A 22,417-nucleotide genomic window follows, 5' to 3' on the forward strand; every position below is an offset into this window, starting at 1 on the left:
ACATTCGAAGCAATTACAATCAGTTAGAACAATTTGGTAAGTTAATTGTTCATTAATCATATTATCTTCTTAATATTGATTGCATTCAATTGGGAATTAAATAAGTTGGTGTTAGTTGATTAACCTAAAGGTTTGTCTTTATTTCTTGGTGATTCTTTTCAACAATTAAGTGAACACATTTTGATGATTAAATTTTGTTTTGTATAAAAATAATGAGATTCAGTTAGGAGGAGATCTTTGATTTGGAACAATTTGTTTGTTTCATTAAATAATTAGAGAAATTATCAGAATTGAATTTATAATCGGTTGTAGCTTTTGGTGTTAAGGCAACAACAATTACAAAATGTTAATCATCTTGGTATTGAATGAGTTAAGTGGAAAATGTTTTGATGATTGATTAATTTGCTTCTGATTGTGTTGATTCATTGAACTGGTTCAACGTTTAACGTATGATGTGTAAGGCGATTTATCTTGATTACGAGCGTCAATCATCTGTAATCGATGTAAAAGTGATCTGTCTAATCCTTTTGGTGTTAATTGTTCTTCCTCAGGCAATTCGATTGATGAATTTCCAAAGAGAATGAATTTGGTTATTCCAAAATTGGTTAGACAAACTGTTTCCGTTTCGGTAAATTGATGAGCATCGAGTAAGACACAGCACAAAATACGATGTTGACCGAAGGCCTTTGCATTAAAGTTGATCAAATATTGATCATCTTTACAAATATTATCTAAATTGGTTAGAATAATTTTACATTTTCTGATTAATCTTCTTTTGACTTCTTTTCGTGTTCTTTGCATATCAACAACCCATTGAGCTTTAAGGTCATCGAGTGAGCGATTTTTTTCCAAATATTCGATACACTTGGTGTATCTTTCGCTTCCTTTCTGTTTGGCTTCTTTATCGTGAGTTAGAGTCGACATATGATTTTGAAATAGCGAAATTAGTTTAGCGTCAACTTGAGCTGATTCAGCTGGACTTGGATCTAAAATGACTCCGTTCTCACCAAAATAATCGTCACGAATCAAATTTTCGTACAATTGTTTTAGTGAATCTGGACATTTGGAAATGATTAAAATTGGAGTTGATTCGGTTTCTTTACTCCTGAAGAAAGGTACATTTAAGATCATTTGTTTGAGGATCGGCTCGAGTAGATTATTGTAGCGACTTGGATCCGTGAAATCGATGGCGAGGAAACAAGAGGATGAAGAGTCACTTTGACCAACAAGATCGATCGCTTTCTGAATGGTGTCCAAATCTTCTGGTGGAAGTTGCAAATTCTCTTCGATTGTTACTCCAGAATTTTTAATCACCATAACAGGATTTAGAAAATGTTCTTGACAAGGATTAGCACCGAGCAAGTAAAGAGCCTTAGCTTGGAGCATGTGGAATAGACAGTTGACTAGTTTAAATATCGCTAATTGGTAATCGTTTCTTAGAAAGAGTGAATTTACATGACGAACACGGACAATACTCTCTTCGCAGATAAGGTCACCTCGTTCTTCCGCTGGGTAATTGTTGACTATTGCGTGTTCGATTGCATAGACTTCCGGTTTAACGACACGGGTTTGGCTTGATAAAAAGAGTCCAAAGTGATAGTTTTCTTCAAATGTTCCGTCGGTATCTTCGGGATATCGAATACATTTAGCGCGAATGAAAGCTAAATCACCAGCCTGGGGACCTTCGAATTCATGTTTCGGGCGGAATTTAACCAATTTAAAATCGATCTGCGAATGAAATTCTTCCTTCATCAAGATGTAAACATCTTCATAATATTTGGTTGGATTTTCTTTGAGAATATCTTTCTTCTGGTCAAGTGCTTTGGACATCAACCTACAAAAGGAATACATGACAACTGGAAGATAGTAAAGACAGTATATGTCAAGTGATTCGAAGGTCAGTTTTCCGGTGACACTACGTAATTTAGATTTAACGTTCATAACTTCAGGGAAATTTTTAGCTCCATGAAAAGTTGGATCAAAATAGATTATAGAGGAAATGAATTTGTCTATAGTAACCGGGATACCAAATTTTTCCAAAGAAACATCAGGCTTAAGAAGCTCAAGGTAGACAGTATTCGGCAGCTCTTCGGTAATGTCATCACCATAATCTAATTGATCATCATCATCATCTTCTTCCATGGGTTTATCTGAGCGGCATCTTCTTCACGTTTAACCCGTTTGGATATATCCGTTTGACCGTTGGTAGAATTTTCTTGGTTACTTCTTTTCCTGCTATCATCAGTGATGATAGAATCAATTCCAAGAGGACTGGAAGATGGACTTATGTCCATGGTAATTTATCTAAACAAAAGAATATCAAAAATAGATGAAAATTCTAATTCAATGATTAGAAAAACAATAAGAAAACCAGAAGATGAACTGATCAAAGAAACGTCGAAAACTATCAGTCAAAAACAAAGATGAAATCAGAACTAACCAAAGAGCTAATGAACAAGGTGAGAACAATTGATAATTAATTGTCAATCTAGACAAAGTAATACTTTAGATAATTAGTAAACTTAATTGATTCAAATTCAAATCAACTCCATAAACTTTTGGGTTGATACAAATGGAACCAGGGACCATCTCCAAATAACAAACTGATTTTTTCGTAAAATGAAAATTTAATTTTCAACTCGAATAAAAAAGTTAATTAAAACAAATTAAATTTTTTTCTATTAATGATATTAACCTAAGAAAATATTGAGACTAATTAACTGATATTTACATGCTTTCAATCAATTGGTACAAACAACTGATTGTTTCAAATGAATTATTATCTCACATCGATTGATTATTGCAACAAATTGTTAAATTTGCTCACAAGCAAAGTTTCAATATTTTGATTACAATTAACGAATCAACTCATTTGATACTATGATCCCTCCTGAGTGATAATTTGTAAAATTCTGAGAAATTAACCTTGAACAGGATCAAGTATATTACACTTAGGTGAGACTCTATTATCTTTCATTTCTTGGAATCGGATTATCAACAAGGTGGAAATCAGCAATCAACTCGACAAACTGATTTGTTTACAGATGAAAATGATGAAAGTATCAAAACTAATTTCTAATTGGAAGAGTTAATCATGAGATAATTGTCACTCTCATTCTCATCAGAATCGAATGAAATTTCCCCTGAATGTAGATAAGCTGAACCTTCGTTCAGAATAGTTTAATCAATCGAAAACAATCAGAATTAGAAGCAACAATTGTGAAAACTTTCGTCAAAATTTCTAAAAGTTAATTAATCACTTCAATCGTTGGAAAAGCGCCTCCTTGTGGTTAATGTTTTTTTCTTTGTTATTTATTTGTCGTTGGAAAAATTTTCTTCATCTAATTTTGTTCTCGACCCAATAAGAGTTTTGATTAACTTGTTTTACGAATTTCAGTGGTAATTAATTTTAATTGTGTTCAGTGAAAAAGGTAGAAAAGTAGATTAAAGAATAAGTGTTAACCATGTTTCCATTTGAGATCAACTTATTCGAGTCGAAAGGTTTTTCCATTGTTTTCATTTTGATCGTTGTTTATTTGGTTCGTTGTTTGGTCAATTTGATTGTTCGGATTCGCTCATTGCCCCCTGGCCCTTGTGGCTTACCTATTGTTGGCTATTTACCTTTCCTCAGGCGACATCTTTACCTGGAATTTGATTCGTTGGCCAAGAAATATGGACCCGTTTATAGTCTCAAGTTGGGTAAACATAATGTTGTTGTGATCACTGATTGGGATCATTTGAAAGAAGCTTTTTCCAATGAGAGTTTAACCGCCCGACCTCATGAGAGGCTATTTGCCGATGAAAAGGAACAACCGTCGTTCATTGAAATGTCCGGTGATTCTTGGCGAGATCATAGACAAACGGCAATGTCTATTCTGAGAAATGTTGGCCTTGGAAAAAGTTCAATGGAGGAAAAGATCAGCGATGAGATCGATCAATTTCTAACCACAATCGATTCTGTTGGTAAAGTTGATTTCGAGAGGAAAATCATGCCAAGTGTTTCCAATAATATTTCGATCTTACTTTTTGGACATAAATTTGATCATAATGACCCCAAAAAGATCAAATTGGACAAAATTTTCAACGATTTCGCCGGGACCATAACGTTCGCTGGATTGACTGTTTTTCTTCCATGGATGCGAAATGTTTTCATTGCCCTTGGTAAAATCGATAATGTTTTTGTCAACGAATTTACTTTATTCACAAAGAATTTATTCCAATCGGAAATAAGTGAACACCAGAATAACTTCAATGAGAATGATATAAAAGATTATATTGACGGATATCTATTGGAACGAAAGAACCGAGAGAAAAAAGGACAAAACGCTGACGACCTTTACAGTATCGAGATTTTGTTACGAAATGCTGGTGACTTTTTCGGTGCTGGATCAGAGACTGTTGTTAGCACTTTATTATGGGCGATGGTCTATCTGGTTAAATATCCAGAGCTTCAGGATAAAATTCGTGAAGAAATTATGAATAACATTGGTTCTGAAAGGAAGCCAATGTTTACCGATCGAAATCAAATGCCGTTCACAATGGCCTTTCTAAATGAAACACATCGACATGCATCTGTATTACCTGTCAATCTCTTACGAAGAGCAGCAAAAGACACGAAAATCGGACAGTTCAACATTCCCAAAGACTGTATCGTGATATTCAATTTCTGGACATGTCACCGAGATCCTAAACTTTGGGACAATCCCGAGGAGTTTAATCCAGATCGTTTCCTCACCAAATCAAACGGAGAATCCAAAGTGACCACACCAAAGTATCTTGTTCCCTTCAGTGGTGGTAAAAGAGCCTGTCCAGGTGAAGGATTAGCACAAGTCGAACTATTTTGTTCTTGACTAACATTTTACAAAAATTCCAAATATCAACCGAACCAGAAGTCGAAGTTTCCTTTGAAGCAATTTACGGAATCGCTCGAAGACCAAAATTCATGCCAGAACTTATATTCACCAGAATTTAACTCTCATATACACGAACTCTTCCAGCATTCGAATACCGAACCTTTAATATTTCGTGAAAATGTTTTTTTAAGCTTCGATTTCATTCAATATAATAACTATAACATTCATTAATAATTACTTGCAAATCATTTACTCCAACATGGCGAAATATTAATAAAAATCATTCATAAATTTTAATCTGATTTCGTTAATGATCAACATGAAATAGCTCATCAGACGCAATTAGTAAATTGCTGAGTATTTATAACTTTACAACCATAGAGTTGGAAAAGGTTAAGAAACTTAAAGGTTAAATTGACACCCACAGAGATGAACTCTCACAATTAAGTCTTAATTGTTGAGACCATTTTATCTCAATGAAATTGTAATTCCAATAAATGGATCACTTAGTTTTCTCAATTCCCTAATTACAAATTACCATCATAAACATGTAATACTTACTTAATGAATTAGCGACCCATCAGTTGGACAATCGTGTAGGTGTTGGTTAATTTTAATTCCTTCAAATCAAAAGTAAATTAAAAGTTAAAAATGAACAATTTAAATCGACAACACGACGAAATCCCCTCATCCATGTGAAGAGTAATAAGGAAACACTTTCAACGATCATTTTTGATTGGCTTGTTATAAAGATAATTAACTTGATTAGTTGGAATCACGATAGGCAACGAAGAGAAATTAATTATCTATGGAAATTTTCAATCGAATCAAGCGAATTAAAATGATTAACTTGATTCGATACGTTCACTTATACTTAATATTAATTGAATGATAGTCTAGAGGATTAACCAATTCGATGAAAAAAAGTAGATCTTAGTTCAAGTGATCAATTGAAATCTAATCAATAAACAATCAATTACATTGATGTACCAATAGAAATGATCAAAAATCGTATAGTCTTCATTTAATTTGTTAATTTGCTGAATTACACTTAATTGTTTTGACTAGAATTATGATTGATTATTCAAGTATTAATACAAAGAGAAAATGAATTAACAAAGATAATTATAGTTAATTAAAGTCCAAATCAAGGCCAACACTTAAACGAGAAAATAAATAAAGGGGTAAATTTATTTTTCCATTTCTCATTCACTAATTTTATCAACAATTAACTGTTAATCACTTTCTATCACTTGCCATTTAACTGTTTCGCCATTCTCTATGTGTTTTTAACTGTTCAAATTTCTGTTCTGTTCCTGAGTCTTGTAACAATTAAATCTGATTTAGTTTCAATGTTTTACTTTAACGATGACCCTTCAAGTTATCCCAAAAGTGTTCTCGTTATTTTCACCTTGATTGTCGTTTATTTAGCTCGATATTTAATCAATTGGTTCATTAAGATTCGTTCATTACCCCCTGGACCTTGGGGGTTACCTGTGCTTGGATATTTACCGTTTATCCGTAATCATATTTACCTGGAATTTGATTTTTTGGCTAAACAATATGGACCAGTTTTCTGTCTTAAATTGGGCATTCATCATGTGATCGTGATTAGTGATTGGGATCATATGAAAGAAGCTTTTTCCAATGAAGATTTACTCGCTCGCCCTCATGAGACCTTTTTCCCTGGGATAATGAATGAACGATCTTTGATTGAGATGTCCGGTGATTCTTGGCGAGATCATAGACAAACGGCAATGTCTATTCTGAGAAATGTTGGTCTTGGAAAAAGTTCCATGGAGGAAAAGATCAGCGATGAGATCGATCAATTTCTAACCACTTTGGACTCAGATTCGGTTGATTTTGAGGCGAAAATCTTGCCAAGTGTCTCCAATAATATTTCAATCTTACTTTTTGGACATAAATTTGATTATAAAGATCCCGTTAAACTACAATTAGACCGTGATTTTAATGATGTCGTCAAGCATTTCCAGTTTGCTGGAGTTACAGCTTTTCTTCCTTGGTTATCAAATGTCCTAATTGCTTTTGGCAAGTTTAATGCCGATGTTGTCGCAAAAGCGATTCGCTCTTCTCACAATTATTTCCAAACTGAGATTGATAAACATGAGCAAAAGTTTGACGAAAATGAAGTTATCGACTATTTAGATGGATATTTATTGGAACGAAAGAATCGTCACAGAAAAGGACAAAATGCCGACGATGTATTTAGCATTCAAGTGCTCCTGAGAAATACAGCTGATTTTTTCGGCGCTGGATCAGAGACTGTGATTAGTACTCTCACATGGGCGATGGTCTATCTGGTTAAATATCCAGAGCTTCAGGATAAAATTCGTGAAGAAATTATGAATAACATTGGTTCTGAAAGGAAGCCAATGTTTACCGATCGAAATCAAATGCCGTTCACAATGGCCTTTCTAAATGAAACTCATCGACATGCATCTGTATTACCTGTCAATCTCTTACGGAGAGCAGCAAAAGACACGAAAATCGGACAGTTCAACATTCCCAAAGATTGTATCGTAATATTCAATTTCTGGTCAGTTCATTACGATCCTAAACTTTGGGACAATCCCGAGGAGTTTAATCCAGATCGTTTCCTCACAAAATCAAACGGAGAATCCAAAGTGACCACACCAAAGTATCTCGTTCCCTTCAGCGGCGGTAAAAGAGCCTGTCCAGGTGAAGGATTAGCACAAGTCGAACTCTTTTTGTACCTGACAAACATTTTACAAAAATTCCAAATATCCACCGAATCAGGAACCAAAGTGTCACTAGATTCCCACTATGGAATCGCAAGGAGACCTAAGACAATGCCGAAGCTAATCTTCACTCGGATCTAATTCCCACAGTCCAAGGAATTAAATCTAAACCAGTTATGGTTTATCACCATTGTCGATCCAATGTTGATATCAATCAACTGAATTAAGGAAAAGGACCATTACTCCCACAGAGAAGATGAAAAAAATATATAATGATGATTAACTTTAATGCAATTAAGAACTAATTCTCAGGCCACTTTCATTTCCATCGGCATAAATGTCAAATCAACTTCTCTTGAAATTTAATTTTCTCATTATTTTCTCTTTAATAGTTGAACAATTTTCTTTCCCATCAAATCATTATAACCATCAGACTCTCTCAACTAATTAACTTTAATGATGCTAAAAATTTGCAAAGATGATTATCATCCTGTAGGTGTTACAATTTACTCACCAAGTGAATTAGATTCAAACCAATTTAACCAAAGTTTCATTCCGAATCCAATTCAGAATCTAAGATTAACAACAACCTCCAAAGAGGATGAGATTACATCCTCATCCATTCAGATTAATTGATACTCTCTCTCTCTCTCATAATCCTGGTTCGTCGCTTAATTGTATATTCATTTATTAATTTGGTTCCAAGCTAATAATCATCATCTCATGGATAAATTTAGATTACGCCCAATCCAAGACAATTAATCGTACGGTTCAAATGTACACAAAGAGACCTGAAGAGGAAAAAGTTTACAATTATAATTGTTTCCATTTCCATGGACATTAAATTGTTGTATCTTCTTAGATGGATAAACAATTTAATACCAATGTTGTTGTTGTTGTTGATTAACACACAAAGAGAAATATATATTTCTTAAATTACTCGTCTAATTGTTAACAATTTAATGTTATACAGAGAGAGAGGGAGAGAAATGATTTGATTCAATGATTTCATAGGAGTAAACAATTAACATAGAGAAGATGGAAAAAAGTTATTTAAATTGTCGTTGTGATGATAAATAACAATGGAGAGTTTGAAACTGGTTTTAATCACAATTAACTATTCAAGATTAACTATACAAGTTATGATGATGAGAAGGAACCAACTTAACCTTGATTGTGATTAGTAAATTGTTTGTCACCATCATTATCTCAAAGGAAGTTGCAAATCATTTAACTAAGGAAAACAATCAACAGCAATTTAATCATCATCATCAAAACTCATTCACCTTAACATAAATATATTTAATCACTAATCATTATACTGTCCAATTTAACTATTCAACAATTATCTTAATTGTGCATAAAATCAACAACAATCAAACGTGACATTGATTATTCAGTTTCTTTGATTGGTAAACTATTCAATTAATTGATTGTTAACTGTAATCATATTTTTCTCAATAATTTAAATTGTTTGTTATTCTGATCAAGTATTGACTTAATCAGGTAATTACCAAAGTGATTTAAAAGATTAATTTAGTTATAGAAACTAATTGAAACATTGTTAACTCTTAATTGTTAACAGTTTCTGGATCATCTTTGAATCTTGGCTACAATTAACATCAGACTAATCAAGAATTAAAAAAAAGGTCTGATATTAATTGAAACAATTAAAAACTATTGGCAATCAGTTGAATTTTAATCATTTGCTAAATTAAAGTAATCACCTGATTGCTGATAACCTTAATTTAGCGATTAAATCAATCTGATTGTGATTAACGAGTAACAAAAACAAATTATCTATTTATAATCAAGTAAATTAATTCAAAAATCAATTGTTGACCTAACAACAATTAAAGAAAACTCAATGAATTGACATAAATTAACTAAACCAGAGGTTCACAATTAAATTGAAACGTAATCAAAATTAATCCACACGTAATCACGATAAAATTAACGAACGCAATTAGTTAATTATCAGCAATTTACAGGAACTAATTTAACTACAACAACAATAAAATCAATCCAATTGAATAATATTTCAACTGTAACATTTAATGTCATTGTGATTAACTGATTAACTGATTAACTTGATTAAATCATAACAAGACCTCGTTAATTAACAACAATCATATGATGATAAATAAAATAATTCACTAATTGTGATTAGTAATATAATTTAGAAACCCTGATAATCAGGTTTCTGGTTTCTTCCTTTTTTTAATTGTAACAATTAATACACCCTTTTTTCACCAAATGAATTACAATTTAACAATCAACTGATTGTGTTTATCACATTGATTGAATAAATTGTCCAATAAATTTACCTGTTCAATATGATTTATGGTTTAATTATCAAAGTAATTAAATTAAACAATAAAAAAGTAAACATTACTTTTCATTGGCTTGGATTTTTTCAAATTTAATTGTTATTATCTAAACACTTAACTGTTAATCACTTCTTGACTTAACAGTTAAACAATTTAAACTCAACAATCAACCTAATTAAACGTTAAATAGTTATTAACGATAATCATCTTAATTGTAATTCAATTATTGTTTAACCATAAATCTGATTGAATAATACTAAAGGTTGGAAAATGTTGGAAATTTTTTCAATCATCTCGTAACAATTAACTAACAACGTTGATCAATGACTCGAATTATTATTAGATTAACCTTAACCCATTAAACAATTTCCACAATTTAAGGTCAATTGTTACTTAATCAATACTAATCACTCAATAGTAAATTGATTATAATCAATAAGAGCACAGAAAAAAAATTCATAATCAACACGTTCAAAAAGTTAATTGTTTAAATTGTGATTGACATGCAAAAAAATTGAACGGATTAAATGATAAAAAAACAAATTATCAACAATCAATTGTAATTGTTACACACCCAAAGAATTGAATTAAAAAATTATCATTTAGTTATCACTAGTTGACAATTTGATTAGTGAATTTGTCCTTCAATTGAAAAAAAAATGAATCAACACACAAGGTTGATTAGATAGCGAAAGTTTGAGTAAATCAATGATGACTAATTGATTAGTGTGATGATTAGAATGATAATTAAATCAATGATTAGTCAATAAAGAAGAGGCTGAGACAATTAATTGTGTTGTTTTGTATTAAAACCAATTTCTTTATATTTATATACTTTCTTTACAATATATAGAGTATTTTGTTGATTCTTTGACACACCATTGATAATGGCATTAATTGTTTCTCTAATTGTAATAATTAATTGATATAATATAATAATAATAATAATAATAATAAGTTTCTCTCGAGAAACAATTAAAAAAACATTTTGTTTCTTTCTCCTCCTTGTTTCATGTTGTGGTTATTTGTTGCTATACAAATGACAAGATGTTGTTGTTGTTGATGAAGTTGTGGTTGGTTGCGATGATGAAGATGATGATGATGACGAAAAAAATATTGGAAGATGGCAAAAGTAGAGAAAGAGAAAGAGAAAGGGCAAGGTCAAGGTAATAACAATATTCGGTGATGAGCAAGAATGAGGAAGAGAGAGAGAGAGAGAGAGAAAATCAGATAATGCAATTAATTTGATGATGATGATGATTGAGATGATGAACAAAGGATGAAAAGAGAGATAAAGAAAGGGAAATACAAATAAGGTAAAATAATGAAAATCAGGGTAATCATGATGATATAAATTCATCATGATGAGCATCATTGAATATCTTTTTTTGAGTGATCACCATTAACAATAATCATCAAGATTATTCAAATGATAAATAATTAATTCAGTTGTTTGGGTTGAGCAGAAAAGTATCACAATTAAATCAAAAGATAATTGTCATACATAGATTATAATCCACTACTAATAGGGAAAAGATAATTGATAAAAAAATACTAAGGTTGAAAAAGAGATGGAGAAAGAGGAAGGAGAACAAATGTTTGTTTTGATCAATTGGTTTTCCGATCAGCTGATTATCATACAAGGAGATTGATTTTGATTTCCATTGATGATAATTTAAACAATTTCCTTTGGAAATGTTATCCATTTTGAGAAAATTAGATTGATATCATATCCTCTATTTTCATGTTTCTCTCTCAATTCTGGTTTAACTTGAATATAAATTCGTCTTGATATATATCATGTTGATCCTTAATCTTGCTTAATCTTGACCAGAGGAGGAGATTGACTTGTTGCTTTTTGGTAACTTGGTTAACATCATCAGCATCATAATTGACATTTGAGCTGAAAAATGGGTTGATTTTTGAGAGAGAGAGAGAAATGTTGACAGTAAGTTGATGCTAATACCGACCTTCACTTAATTGATTACGACGCATGTAGTAAACTTTGTTTCTGTTGCGATAATAACAGGGCGTTAATTTCAATTGCGACGAATATTTTATCATTATAATTGACTGGATTTTGTTGGTTCATTGGAAATAATAATATTATATCAATTCAACTTTGGTGTTTGTCTCATTTATCCTTTTTTTCAAGTTTGGTGAGTTGATTTAATTGTTGTTGTTGTTTTTGTTGTTGTTGAGTGTAGGCTGGTTAACAACAAATTATCCTTTCGATATTATCTATATAATAGGTTTCCTTTGTATTAATTGTCATTAATTGTTGTCACTTTTTATCTCTTTTTTGGTTGTAATTAAATATGAATCATCATGTACATGGAGTTATTTATATATTAACTTTTCTTTCTGGTGTGAGAGTTGATTTAGAATTGATTAAGGCATTTAAATAGATTTCCTTTGCTCTTCCTCTGTGTGTGAGTGAGTCAATTGTTGATCATCATTTTAAACAAGATGGATGTGCAGAGGGGGAAGATGATGAGATGATTTGGATGAAGATGATGAGTTTGGAAGAGCAGAGTCTAAGGAAGAGGTTGACACAGATACTTTGTTGATACCTTGATGTTTACCAGAAGATGAGAGGCCTGATTTGGGTGAAGAGTAAGAAGATGATGGCGACGATGAATTGGAAGAAGTTGTTAAATCCATTAAAGATGAATGATTAAGACTCGGAAGATTACCAGTGGAAGATGAATTTATTGTCGTTGTATTTGTTGTGACAGTAGATGAAGACGATGAAGAGGAAGAAGATGATGAACCCGAAGATCCAGTTGAACAAGTTGCTTTCAGGTGTTACTATTTCCAGCGGTGGAAAGTGAGGAACTGGAAACAGTACCGACAGAATTAACTGTTAATCGTTTGGCTGAACCACCGGAACCACTAGAAGGAGATGTTGTCCCTGAACAACCATTGGAATTACCCATAGTTGATTGGATTCTAATCATTTCCATTTGGTGCATTTCTGCGATACTTTCTTTTAGATCTTCGAAAAATTTGAACCGATCAGTGTCATTACGAGCGTTGAAAAGAATCATTGTCTTATCTTTATCCACTCTGGAAGAGATTTTGATTCCATACGGATAATAGTGTGTTGAGAAAAGGGAAACATTCACTGATGTTAATAAGATACTTCGACGGTAACTGTACAATTGTGAAGCGACCGAACCATTACCAAGATGATTCGAGGCCACTGATGCTGCGGCGGCAGCGGCGATATTGGTTGTTCTTGGAGCAGATCCTCCTCCCTTCTTGTACACTTTGGTGACTAAAAGTAGATCATTGAAAAGGAAAACTTCTCTTTGGTGTTGACCTTGACGCTCTTTCTTATTTAGATCAACAATCTCATGAAGTCGACAGAAACATATTAACCGTCTATAAGTATTTGCACTTAAATTGGGAACTGTAACATTTCGAGATGAGGCTACCAAAGAAGCTTGAACTTTAAGCACTTGTAAACAATGATCATGACCTGTTTTCATTTCCGCTTGTTTGATCCGCTCATAGATTCCTATTAGAAAGTCTTCCGTTAAATTGGACTTGACTACACCTCGAAGGTTTTTAATCCATTGATCGACTGTCATTCGGCGTTTATTATTGGGAACATGTAGATCAGTATTAAGCATAATAATTGCAAATGACAGGATAAATACGTCATCCTTATTGGTAATTATAGGTGTTTCCTCCGAATCACCACCTCGATCTAGTTCAAGACCCTCATTACATTCACAGTAACGTTCAGCAAATGTTTCAACCAATCTCTCGATTTTCTGAGCTTCACCTGAATAAGATTAATATAGAAAGTGGATGATGATGATGAAGAAGACAAAAAGAGGATATTAGTTAATATATTTGAATAAGTACCTTAACTTAGTGAAGGATGAAAAAAGTTAGGGAGAGAGAGAGAGAGAGAGAGAGAGAGAGAGAGAGAGAGAGAGAGAGAGAGAGAGAGAGAGAGAGAGAGAGAGAGGAAGATTAGTGTGTTTAAGGTAGGAAAAGGTAGTAGATGAATAATGAAACTGATTAGCTGAATGGTGAACATTTTGTTTTCTTGATTGTTTACAGTTTAAATACAACAATAAGTTGAAACGGGAAATCAGATATAGATTTTCATGTATTCTTTCAAATATAAGGCTTCTTTTTCCTGTTAACTCTCTTGTCAACATGATTACAGTCAAAATAATAACGATCATTGTGATGATGAGACTGATGAGGACGATCAGATTGTGAGGATGAAGAAGATGATTATTGTTATGATAAACAAAACAAAACAACAACGGAACTGACATCACACGACAGATTAACAGGTAACTCAATCGTTCAATTGGCGGATAGTAAAATGATCAATAAACGAGTTAATTGTTAATGACAATTTGTTATGATCCCTAAAGTAATAAATCAAATTGGTTTTTTTTGTTGTTCAAAATATAATTCATACAGCTCAAAACACCCAATAGAAACAAAAACAATCAAAACACTTTACTGTTGCAAATTGTATTAATTAAAAGGACATTAATTAATGGTCATGGTAAAAGGATAACTGGGATAAACGATTAGTTAATTTGTATATTTACCTGGAAATCGGAAGAAAGTTTGAAATTTTCTCAACCCAACATCTAATAACATTCCAGTAAAATCCATCTCTCGAACGAAAAACTTTAAAACTAATTGATTGAATGGAGATTGTAAATCTCCAAGATACTCTCCAATCATCTGTTTGGATAATCCTTTTTTGGTTAATAGAAATGTAGCCACTCGAACGGCTTTTCGTCCACAGTCCAGATTACCGGAATAATGGACCAATTTAGATTCATCAACAATGTCGTCGATGAAACCTTTGTCAAATAGATATTGAATCCCTCTTTCTGGTGGATTTTTATTAAACAAATTTAAACCTACACGATATTCACGAGCTCTAATCACATCATAATGTAGTGTCCGGTGGGGAAAGAATTTAGCTGAAACTGAGGTTTTCATTGAACCAACATGATGAACATGAACGGGATTTTGTTGCTGTTGTTGATAATGTTGTTGAGGTTGAGGTGGTTTTTTCTGTTGTGATGGTTGTGGGTGTGCATTGTGTTGACTTGATAATTGTTGGTGTCCTTGTGAAAGGTGATTAGTATTGGCAGAGATTTTATTCTTGACCACCACACGACCACTATTACCTGTACTTCCAGCACCACCTCCTCCTCCGCTTGTAGCTACTGGAGATGATTGAAGAGAAGGCATTGTAGGTGAACGAGGTATAATTGAATTAGAATTAACAAGATTATTACTTATATTATTATTGAAACTATTGGAGAAACCATTTGGATGAAAATTTGGGTGATGATGATAAAGATGTTGTTGTTGTTGGTTTTGCTGTTGCTGTTGATGTTGTTGTTGCTGATGGTTTTGGTTTTGGTGTTGTTGTTGCTGTTGTTGATGGACTTGATGGGTTTGTTGCTGATTTAGATGATGATGATTAAATGTACCTTTAGGAGCAGAAGATGATGAACTGGTTCGAGTTAATTTTGATTCACTTTGTTGAAATGATGATTTAAGATTTTGATGTAAAGGCTCAAATGATTGACTAGATTCCCCATCAACAAAATCATTTACAATTAAACCACCAAGGCTTGTCGCACTACCCCCACCGGTCACAGTTAAACTATGTTGTTGTTGTTGTTGTTGTTGTTGTTGTCGCAATTGTTGCTGTTTCTGGAGATCCTTTTCTTGATTATTGACTCGTAGCGCATTCAAAGCAAGATTTTTAAACCTTTTGTTCAACTGATAATTACGGAAAGCTTTTTGTATCACCGAAGCTGCTTTGAACGATCCTTTTCCATATTTACGAACAATTATCTCTAATCGTTTATCCATAATCTCTTGTGACAATTCATAGGTTTCTGGCTTCCTCTCTCCTCCATTAGTTGTTGATCCATGGTGTATGGATGAAGCTGCTGTTGTAACATCAACAGGAAGTTGCTTCCTCAGAGCTGAATGATGATTAAAATGATGAGATTGATCAGAACCATGATGATTATTATTAGTGTTATTTGTCTCATGATTGTGATTATGATGGTTTAGTTGGTGTTGTTGGTATTTATTCCAGTCCCCTATGGAACTGTATTTAATTGAGCAAACTTGATTACTACTGTACACAATGAATAGAATCATGTTGCAGATAAATAAAAAATCCTATTAATCAATCAGAATGGGAAAATCAAATAGAATATAAAAAAAGCTACAATTCGAAAAAGAGTCAATCAGCCAAGGATAAAGAAAGAAAAAGTTCGAAGAAAAAAAAACTATCACACACAAATAGAGTGAACAAAATAGAATAACAGTTGAAAATGAGAAGAGCTGATGATGAATGATGAAGATGATGATGGAGAAGATGAAAAAGAAAAACAATATAACTTGATAACTTGATAAGCTAATGAAGTTCAATAAAAAGAAGAAGAAAAAATCATGGATTGAAACACAAGAGAAAAAATTTGTTTACAGTTGAAATAATTTAGAGAATATTCTTCAATCATCTTTCTTTATCTCTTTCACTTCAGATCTTCATCACCATTTTAATTTGTATGTAGATGGAAATGATGAAGTTTTTTTCGTTGATGATGATAAAACTTTGACCTAATTTAAACTTTACCCTTGAACACAATTGAGAGAGTGTTACAGATTATTTAAAGAACCAGTTAAAAAAGACACTCTCTTTCAATCGAGTACGTGTTTCAGGTCACAGGTAGATGGACACAAGTTGAAATGTATTTTCATGAATGAGAATATTTCTAAAACTTAAAGTTACCTGAGAGATGATAATGAGAGACAAAGAAGAGAAATAGGAAAACTGAGAATGACGAACAGGAGAAAGAGAGAGAGAGAGAGAGAGAGAGACAGAGGGAGAGATGAAAAGGAAGAGGAAACGGGAGGGACATCTTCTTAAGAAGAAAACCTGCAGTTTGACAGTCTTAGATTTTCTATTCTTCAAGAGATTTTCTTGAGAGAATAAGAAGAGAAAGAAAAGAGGATGGAGAAAAATGATGCAGATGATATTTTCGCAAGCTGTTGGAAGGCTGTCCCTTGCTTATTTTCTCTTCCTTTTCATATTATCTCTCTCTCTCTCTCTCGCTCACTCGCTGGCTCGTTCGCTCTCTCTCTCTCTCTGACCATTATTCTGACATCTGTCTACCAACGACAATTAAGTCATCCGGTAAGTGGAAAGAAGAGAATTGGAAAAGTTTATATAATATAAGTTGATGCTAATACCGACCTTCACTTAATTGATTACGACGAATGTAGTAAATTTTGTTTCTGTTGCGATAATAACAGGGCGTTAATTTCAATTGCGACGAATATTTTATCATTATAATTGACTGGATTTTGTTGGTTCATTGGAAATAATAATATTATATCAATTCAACTTTGGTGTTTGTCTCATTTATCCTTTTTTTCAAGTTTGGTGAGTTGATTTAATTGTTGTTGTTGTTTTTGTTGTTGTTGAGTGTAGGCTGGTTAACAACAAATTATCCTTTCGATATTATCTATATAATAGGTTTCCTTTGTATTAATTGTCATTAATTGTTGTCACTTTTTATCTCTTTTTTGGTTGTAATTAAATATGAATCATCATGTACATGGAGTTATTTATATATTAACTTTTCTTTCTGGTGTGAGAGTTGATTTAGAATTGATTAAGGCATTTAAATAGATTTCCTTTGCTCTTCCTCTGTGTGTGAGTGAGTCAATTGTTGATCATCATTTTAAACAATAAGATGAATCATGTTGTATGTGTGTAAATTGTGAGTATGCAGTAATCAGCTATGATTAGAAATCAAATTAGAGTTAAAACAGAAATAAAAATCTTATTGTTTCGTTTTTTCATTGATTCAGTTTGTGAATATATATTTCTTTTTCTTTCAAACATAATGAGTTGTTGTTGTTGTCGTGTTTGGGTGTTGTTGTTGTGGTTGCTGGGTTGAAGTCAACTGTTGATTAGAAGATGATGAGGAAGATGAGGATGAGGATAACGAGGTTGTTGATACAAGACTTTGAGGTGTCGTTGTTAGGGTTGTTAAAAGTGAACTGGTCATTGGGTTTGACCCAACGCCAACACTGCCAACATTTGTTGTGGTTACTGGTGTGACTGAAAGTGATGATGAAGATGTTGACTGAGAAGATGAAGGTTGAGTAGGTAATGGGGGAAGATGATGAGATGATTTGGATGAAGATGATGAGTTTGGAAGAGCAGAGTCTAAGGAAGAGGTTGACACAGATACTTTGTTGATACCTTGATGTTTACCAGAAGATGAGAGGCCTGATTTGGGTGAAGAGTAAGAAGATGATGGCGACGATGAATTGGAAGAAGTTGTTAAATCCATTAAAGATGAATGATTAAGACTCGGAAGATTACCAGTGGAAGATGAATTTATTGTCGTTGTATTTGTTGTGACAGTAGATGAAGACGATGAAGAGGAAGAAGATGATGAACCCGAAGATCCAGTTGAACAAGTTGCTTTCAAGGTGTTACTATTTCCAGCGGTGGAAAGTGAGGAACTGGAAACAGTACCGACAGAATTAACTGTTAATCGTTTGGCTGAACCACCGGAACCACTAGAAGGAGATGTTGTCCCTGAACAACCATTGGAATTACCCATAGTTGATTGGATTCTAATCATTTCCATTTGGTGCATTTCTGCGATACTTTCTTTTAGATCTTCGAAAAATTTGAACCGATCAGTGTCATTACGAGCGTTGAAAAGAATCATTGTCTTATCTTTATCCACTCTGGAAGAGATTTTGATTCCATACGGATAATAGTGTGTTGAGAAAAGGGAAACATTCACTGATGTTAATAAGATACTTCGACGGTAACTGTACAATTGTGAAGCGACCGAACCATTACCAAGATGATTCGAGGCCACTGATGCTGCGGCGGCAGCGGCGATATTGGTTGTTCTTGGAGCAGATCCTCCTCCCTTCTTGTACACTTTGGTGACTAAAAGTAGATCATTGAAAAGGAAAACTTCTCTTTGGTGTTGACCTTGACGCTCTTTCTTATTTAGATCAACAATCTCATGAAGTCGACAGAAACATATTAACCGTCTATAAGTATTTGCACTTAAATTGGGAACTGTAACATTTCGAGATGAGGCTACCAAAGAAGCTTGAACTTTGAGCACTTGTAAACAATGATCATGACCTGTTTTCATTTCCGCTTGTTTGATCCGCTCATAGATTCCTATTAGAAAGTCTTCCGTTAAATTGGACTTGACTACACCCCGAAGATTTTTAATCCATTGATCGACTGTCATTCTACGTTTATTATTGGGAACATGTAGATCAGTATTAAGCATAATAATTGCAAATGACAGGATAAATACGTCATCCTTATTGGTAATTATAGGTGTTTCCTCCGAATCACCACCTCGATCTAGTTCAAGACCCTCATTACATTCACAGTAACGTTCAGCAAATGTTTCAACCAATCTCTCGATTTTCTGAGCTTCACCTGAATAAGATTAATATAGAAAGTGGATGAAGAAGATGAAGAAGACAAAAAGAGGATATTAGTTAATATATTTGAATAAGTACCTTAACTTAGTGAAGGATGAAAATGTGTGTGTGTGAGAGAGAGAGAGAGAGAGAGAGAGAGAGAGAGAGAGAGAGTTAGTGTGTTTAAGGTAGGAAAAGGTAGTAGATGAATAATGAAACTGATTAGCTGAATGGTGAACATTTTGTTTTCTTGATTGTTTACAGTTTAAATACAACAATAAGTTGAAACGGGAAATCAGATATAATAGATATAGATTTTCATGTATTCTCTCAAATATAAGGCTTCTTTTTCCTGTTAACTCTCTTGTCAACATGATTACAGTCAAAATAATAACGATCATTGTGATGATGAGACTGATGAGGACGATCAGATTGTGAGGATGAAGAAGATGATTATTATTGTTATGATAAACAAAACAAAACAACAACGGAACTGACATCACACGACAGATTAACAGGTAACTCAATCGTTCAATTGGCGGATAGTAAAATGATCAATAAACGAGTTAATTGTTAATGACAATTTGTTATGATCCCTAAAGTAATAAATCAAATTGGTTTTTTTTGTTGTTCAAAGTACAGGGCGATTACGTTAAATTAACAGATTTGTTTTCGGAATAACTTGAGAACGGCGAATCGTTGACAAGATCAGATTGCAGATATGGACTTGGAGACCAATTTGTTTGACATCAAGTTCGAAACTGACCTTTCGGTAGGCCAAAAGTCCGTCAGAATTTCGCTTGAGAACAGAAATCATTTTTCTGGCTTTAAAAGAGCAAAATATTTCGCAAAATTTTACCAGATAATTTTGGCCTAGCGATTCATGGACTTTGGCCTACCGAAAGGTCAGTTTCGAACTTGATGTCAAACAAATTTATCAAGTCCATATCTAATCTGATCTTGTCAACGATTCGCCGTTCTCAAGTTATTCCGAAAACAAATCTGTTAATTTAACGTAATCGCCCTGTATAATTCATAACGCTCAAAACACCCAATAGAAACGAAAATTTACTGTTGCAAATTGTATTAATTAAAAGGACATTAATTAATGGTCATGGTAAAAGGATAAACGATTTGTTAATTTATATATTTACCTGGAAATCGGAAGAAAGTTTGAAATTTTCTCAACCCAACATCTAATAACATTCCAGTAAAATCCATCTCTCGAACGAAAAATTTTAAAACTAATTGATTGAATGGAGATTGTAAATCTCCAAGATACTCTCCAATCATCTGTTTGGATAATCCTTTTTTGGTTAATAGAAATGTAGCCACTCGAACGGCTTTTCGTCCACAGTCCAGATTACCGGAATAATGGACCAATTTAGATTCATCAACAATGTCGTCGATGAAACCTTTGTCAAATAGATATTGAATCCCTCTTTCTGGTGGATTTTTATTAAACAAATTTAAACCTACACGATATTCACGAGCTCTTATCACATCATAATGTGGTGTCCGGTGGGGAAATGATGTAGCTGAAACTGAGGTTTTCATTGAACCACCATGATGAACATGAACGGAATTTTGTTGTTGCTGTTGTTGATATTGATGTTGTTGGGGTAGAGGTTGTGATGGTTGTGGGTGTGCATTGTGTTGACTTGATAATTGTTGATGTCCTTGTGAAAGGTGATTAGTATTGGCAGAGATTTTATTCTTGACCACCACACGACCACTATTACCTGTACTTCCAGCACCACCTCCTCCTCCGCTTGTAGCTACTGGAGATGATTGAAGAGAAGGCATTGTAGGTGAACGAGGTATAATTGAATTAGAATTAACAAGATTATTACTTATATTATTATTGAAACTATTGGAGAAACCATTTGGATGAAAATTTGGGTGATGATGATAAAGATGTTGTTGTTGTTGGTTTTGCTGTTGCTGTTGATGTTGATGTTGTTGTTGCTGATGGTTTTGGTTTTGGTTTTGGTTTTGGTGTTGTTGTTGCTGTTGATGGACTTGATGGGTTTGTTGCTGATTTAGATGATGATGATTAAATGTACCTTTAGGAGCAGAAGATGATGAACTGGTTCGAGTTAATTTTGATTCACTTTGTTTAAATGATGATTTAAGATTTTGATGTAAAGGCTCAAATGATTGACTAGATTCCCCATCAACAAAATCATTTACAATTAAACCACCAAGGCTTGTCGCACTACCCCCACCGGTCACAGTTAAACTATGCTGTTGCTGTTGTTGTTGTTGTTGTTGTTGTTGTCGCAATTGTTGCTGTTTCTGGAGATCCTTTTCTTGATTATTGACTCGTAGCGCATTCAAAGCAAGATTTTTAAACCTTTTGTTCAACTGATAATTACGGAAAGCTTTTTGTATCACCGAAGCTGCTTTGAACGATCCTTTTCCATATTTACGAACAATTATCTCTAATCGTTTATCCATAATCTCTTGTGACAATTCATAGGTTTCTGGCTTCCTCTCTCCTCCATTAGTTGTTGATCCATGGTGTATGGATGAAGCTGCTGTTGTAACATCAACAGGAAGTTGCCTACTTCAACAGAAACATCACAATTATGAGATTTGATCAAAAAGGAAAAAAAGAATAAATTCTTACCTTGATTTGTGGCTCTTATTCTTGAGACTTAACATTTGAAAATTGAACATTATCCGTTCATTTTCATGAAGAAGTGAATCTCTTTCCACTCGCAGGAGAGATATCTGATTTTCAAGGTCTTCTATTCGGAGAAACTGTTTCTTTATGAACTGTTGGTAACTTGTTTTACAATCACAGTCTTGAGACATTTTGACGAAAAAAAATGAAAGAGAATAAAAAAAATTCTAATTGTAATAATTGACTCCAGCAGACAGTAAAAATGAGAGAGAATTTATTACAACAAAGAGTAAGGACTCATTTCAGTTCAACTGAAAGATTCAAGTAAAAACACCTGGATGGTTGATCCAAACTCTTCGTGAGTCTAACGCCATCTGAGAACTTAAATCG

General features: G+C 33.3%; 4 protein-coding genes and 1 pseudogene across 5 annotated transcripts; 2 read left to right on the forward strand and 3 right to left on the reverse strand.

The window, feature by feature from the left end:
- Window positions 1-115: 115 nt before the first annotated feature.
- On the reverse strand, window positions 116-2,595 carry LOC128397793 (uncharacterized). Its single transcript, XM_053358546.1, has 2 exons — window positions 2,441-2,595; window positions 116-2,304 (listed from the first exon to the last, which is right to left on the reverse strand). Exon 2 carries the CDS (start codon window positions 2,140-2,142, stop codon window positions 436-438), a length of 1,707 nt encoding a protein of 568 aa, XP_053214521.1. The 5' UTR covers window positions 2,143-2,304; window positions 2,441-2,595; the 3' UTR covers window positions 116-435.
- A 512-nt stretch (window positions 2,596-3,107) lies between these two features.
- On the forward strand, window positions 3,108-5,150 carry LOC128397794 (cytochrome P450 2C15-like; annotated as a pseudogene).
- An 838-nt stretch (window positions 5,151-5,988) lies between these two features.
- Window positions 5,989-8,514, forward strand: LOC128397795 (cytochrome P450 2C15-like). The gene has a single exon (XM_053358547.1). The coding sequence runs from the start codon at window positions 6,206-6,208 to the stop codon at window positions 7,712-7,714; it is 1,509 nt and encodes a 502-aa protein (XP_053214522.1). The 5' UTR covers window positions 5,989-6,205; the 3' UTR covers window positions 7,715-8,514.
- Window positions 8,515-10,690: 2,176 nt separating this feature from the next.
- LOC128397792 (IQ motif and SEC7 domain-containing protein 2-like) lies at window positions 10,691-17,294 on the reverse strand. Its single transcript, XM_053358544.1, has 3 exons — window positions 17,177-17,294; window positions 14,490-16,098; window positions 10,691-13,696 (listed from the first exon to the last, which is right to left on the reverse strand). Exons 2-3 carry the CDS (start codon window positions 16,075-16,077, stop codon window positions 12,705-12,707), a joined length of 2,580 nt encoding a protein of 859 aa, XP_053214519.1. The 5' UTR covers window positions 16,078-16,098; window positions 17,177-17,294; the 3' UTR covers window positions 10,691-12,704.
- On the reverse strand, window positions 17,244-22,369 carry LOC128397791 (IQ motif and SEC7 domain-containing protein 2-like). 2 transcript variants are annotated; one of them, XM_053358543.1, is made up of 4 exons: window positions 22,031-22,369; window positions 21,252-21,967; window positions 20,553-21,179; window positions 17,244-19,414 (listed from the first exon to the last, which is right to left on the reverse strand). In XM_053358543.1, the coding sequence occupies exons 1-4, from the start codon at window positions 22,216-22,218 to the stop codon at window positions 17,823-17,825; spliced, it is 3,123 nt and encodes a 1,040-aa protein (XP_053214518.1). In that variant the 5' UTR covers window positions 22,219-22,369; the 3' UTR covers window positions 17,244-17,822. The 2 variants fall into 2 exon arrangements, with proteins under 2 accessions (XP_053214518.1, XP_053214517.1); XM_053358542.1 differs by having other exon boundaries at window positions 20,553-21,964.
- Between the last annotated feature and the right edge of the window lie 48 nt (window positions 22,370-22,417).

This window comes from Panonychus citri, unplaced genomic scaffold (assembly GCF_014898815.1).
Source record: "Panonychus citri isolate SS breed McGregor unplaced genomic scaffold, ASM1489881v1 Contig00040, whole genome shotgun sequence".
Taxonomy (NCBI): domain Eukaryota; kingdom Metazoa; phylum Arthropoda; class Arachnida; order Trombidiformes; family Tetranychidae; genus Panonychus; species Panonychus citri.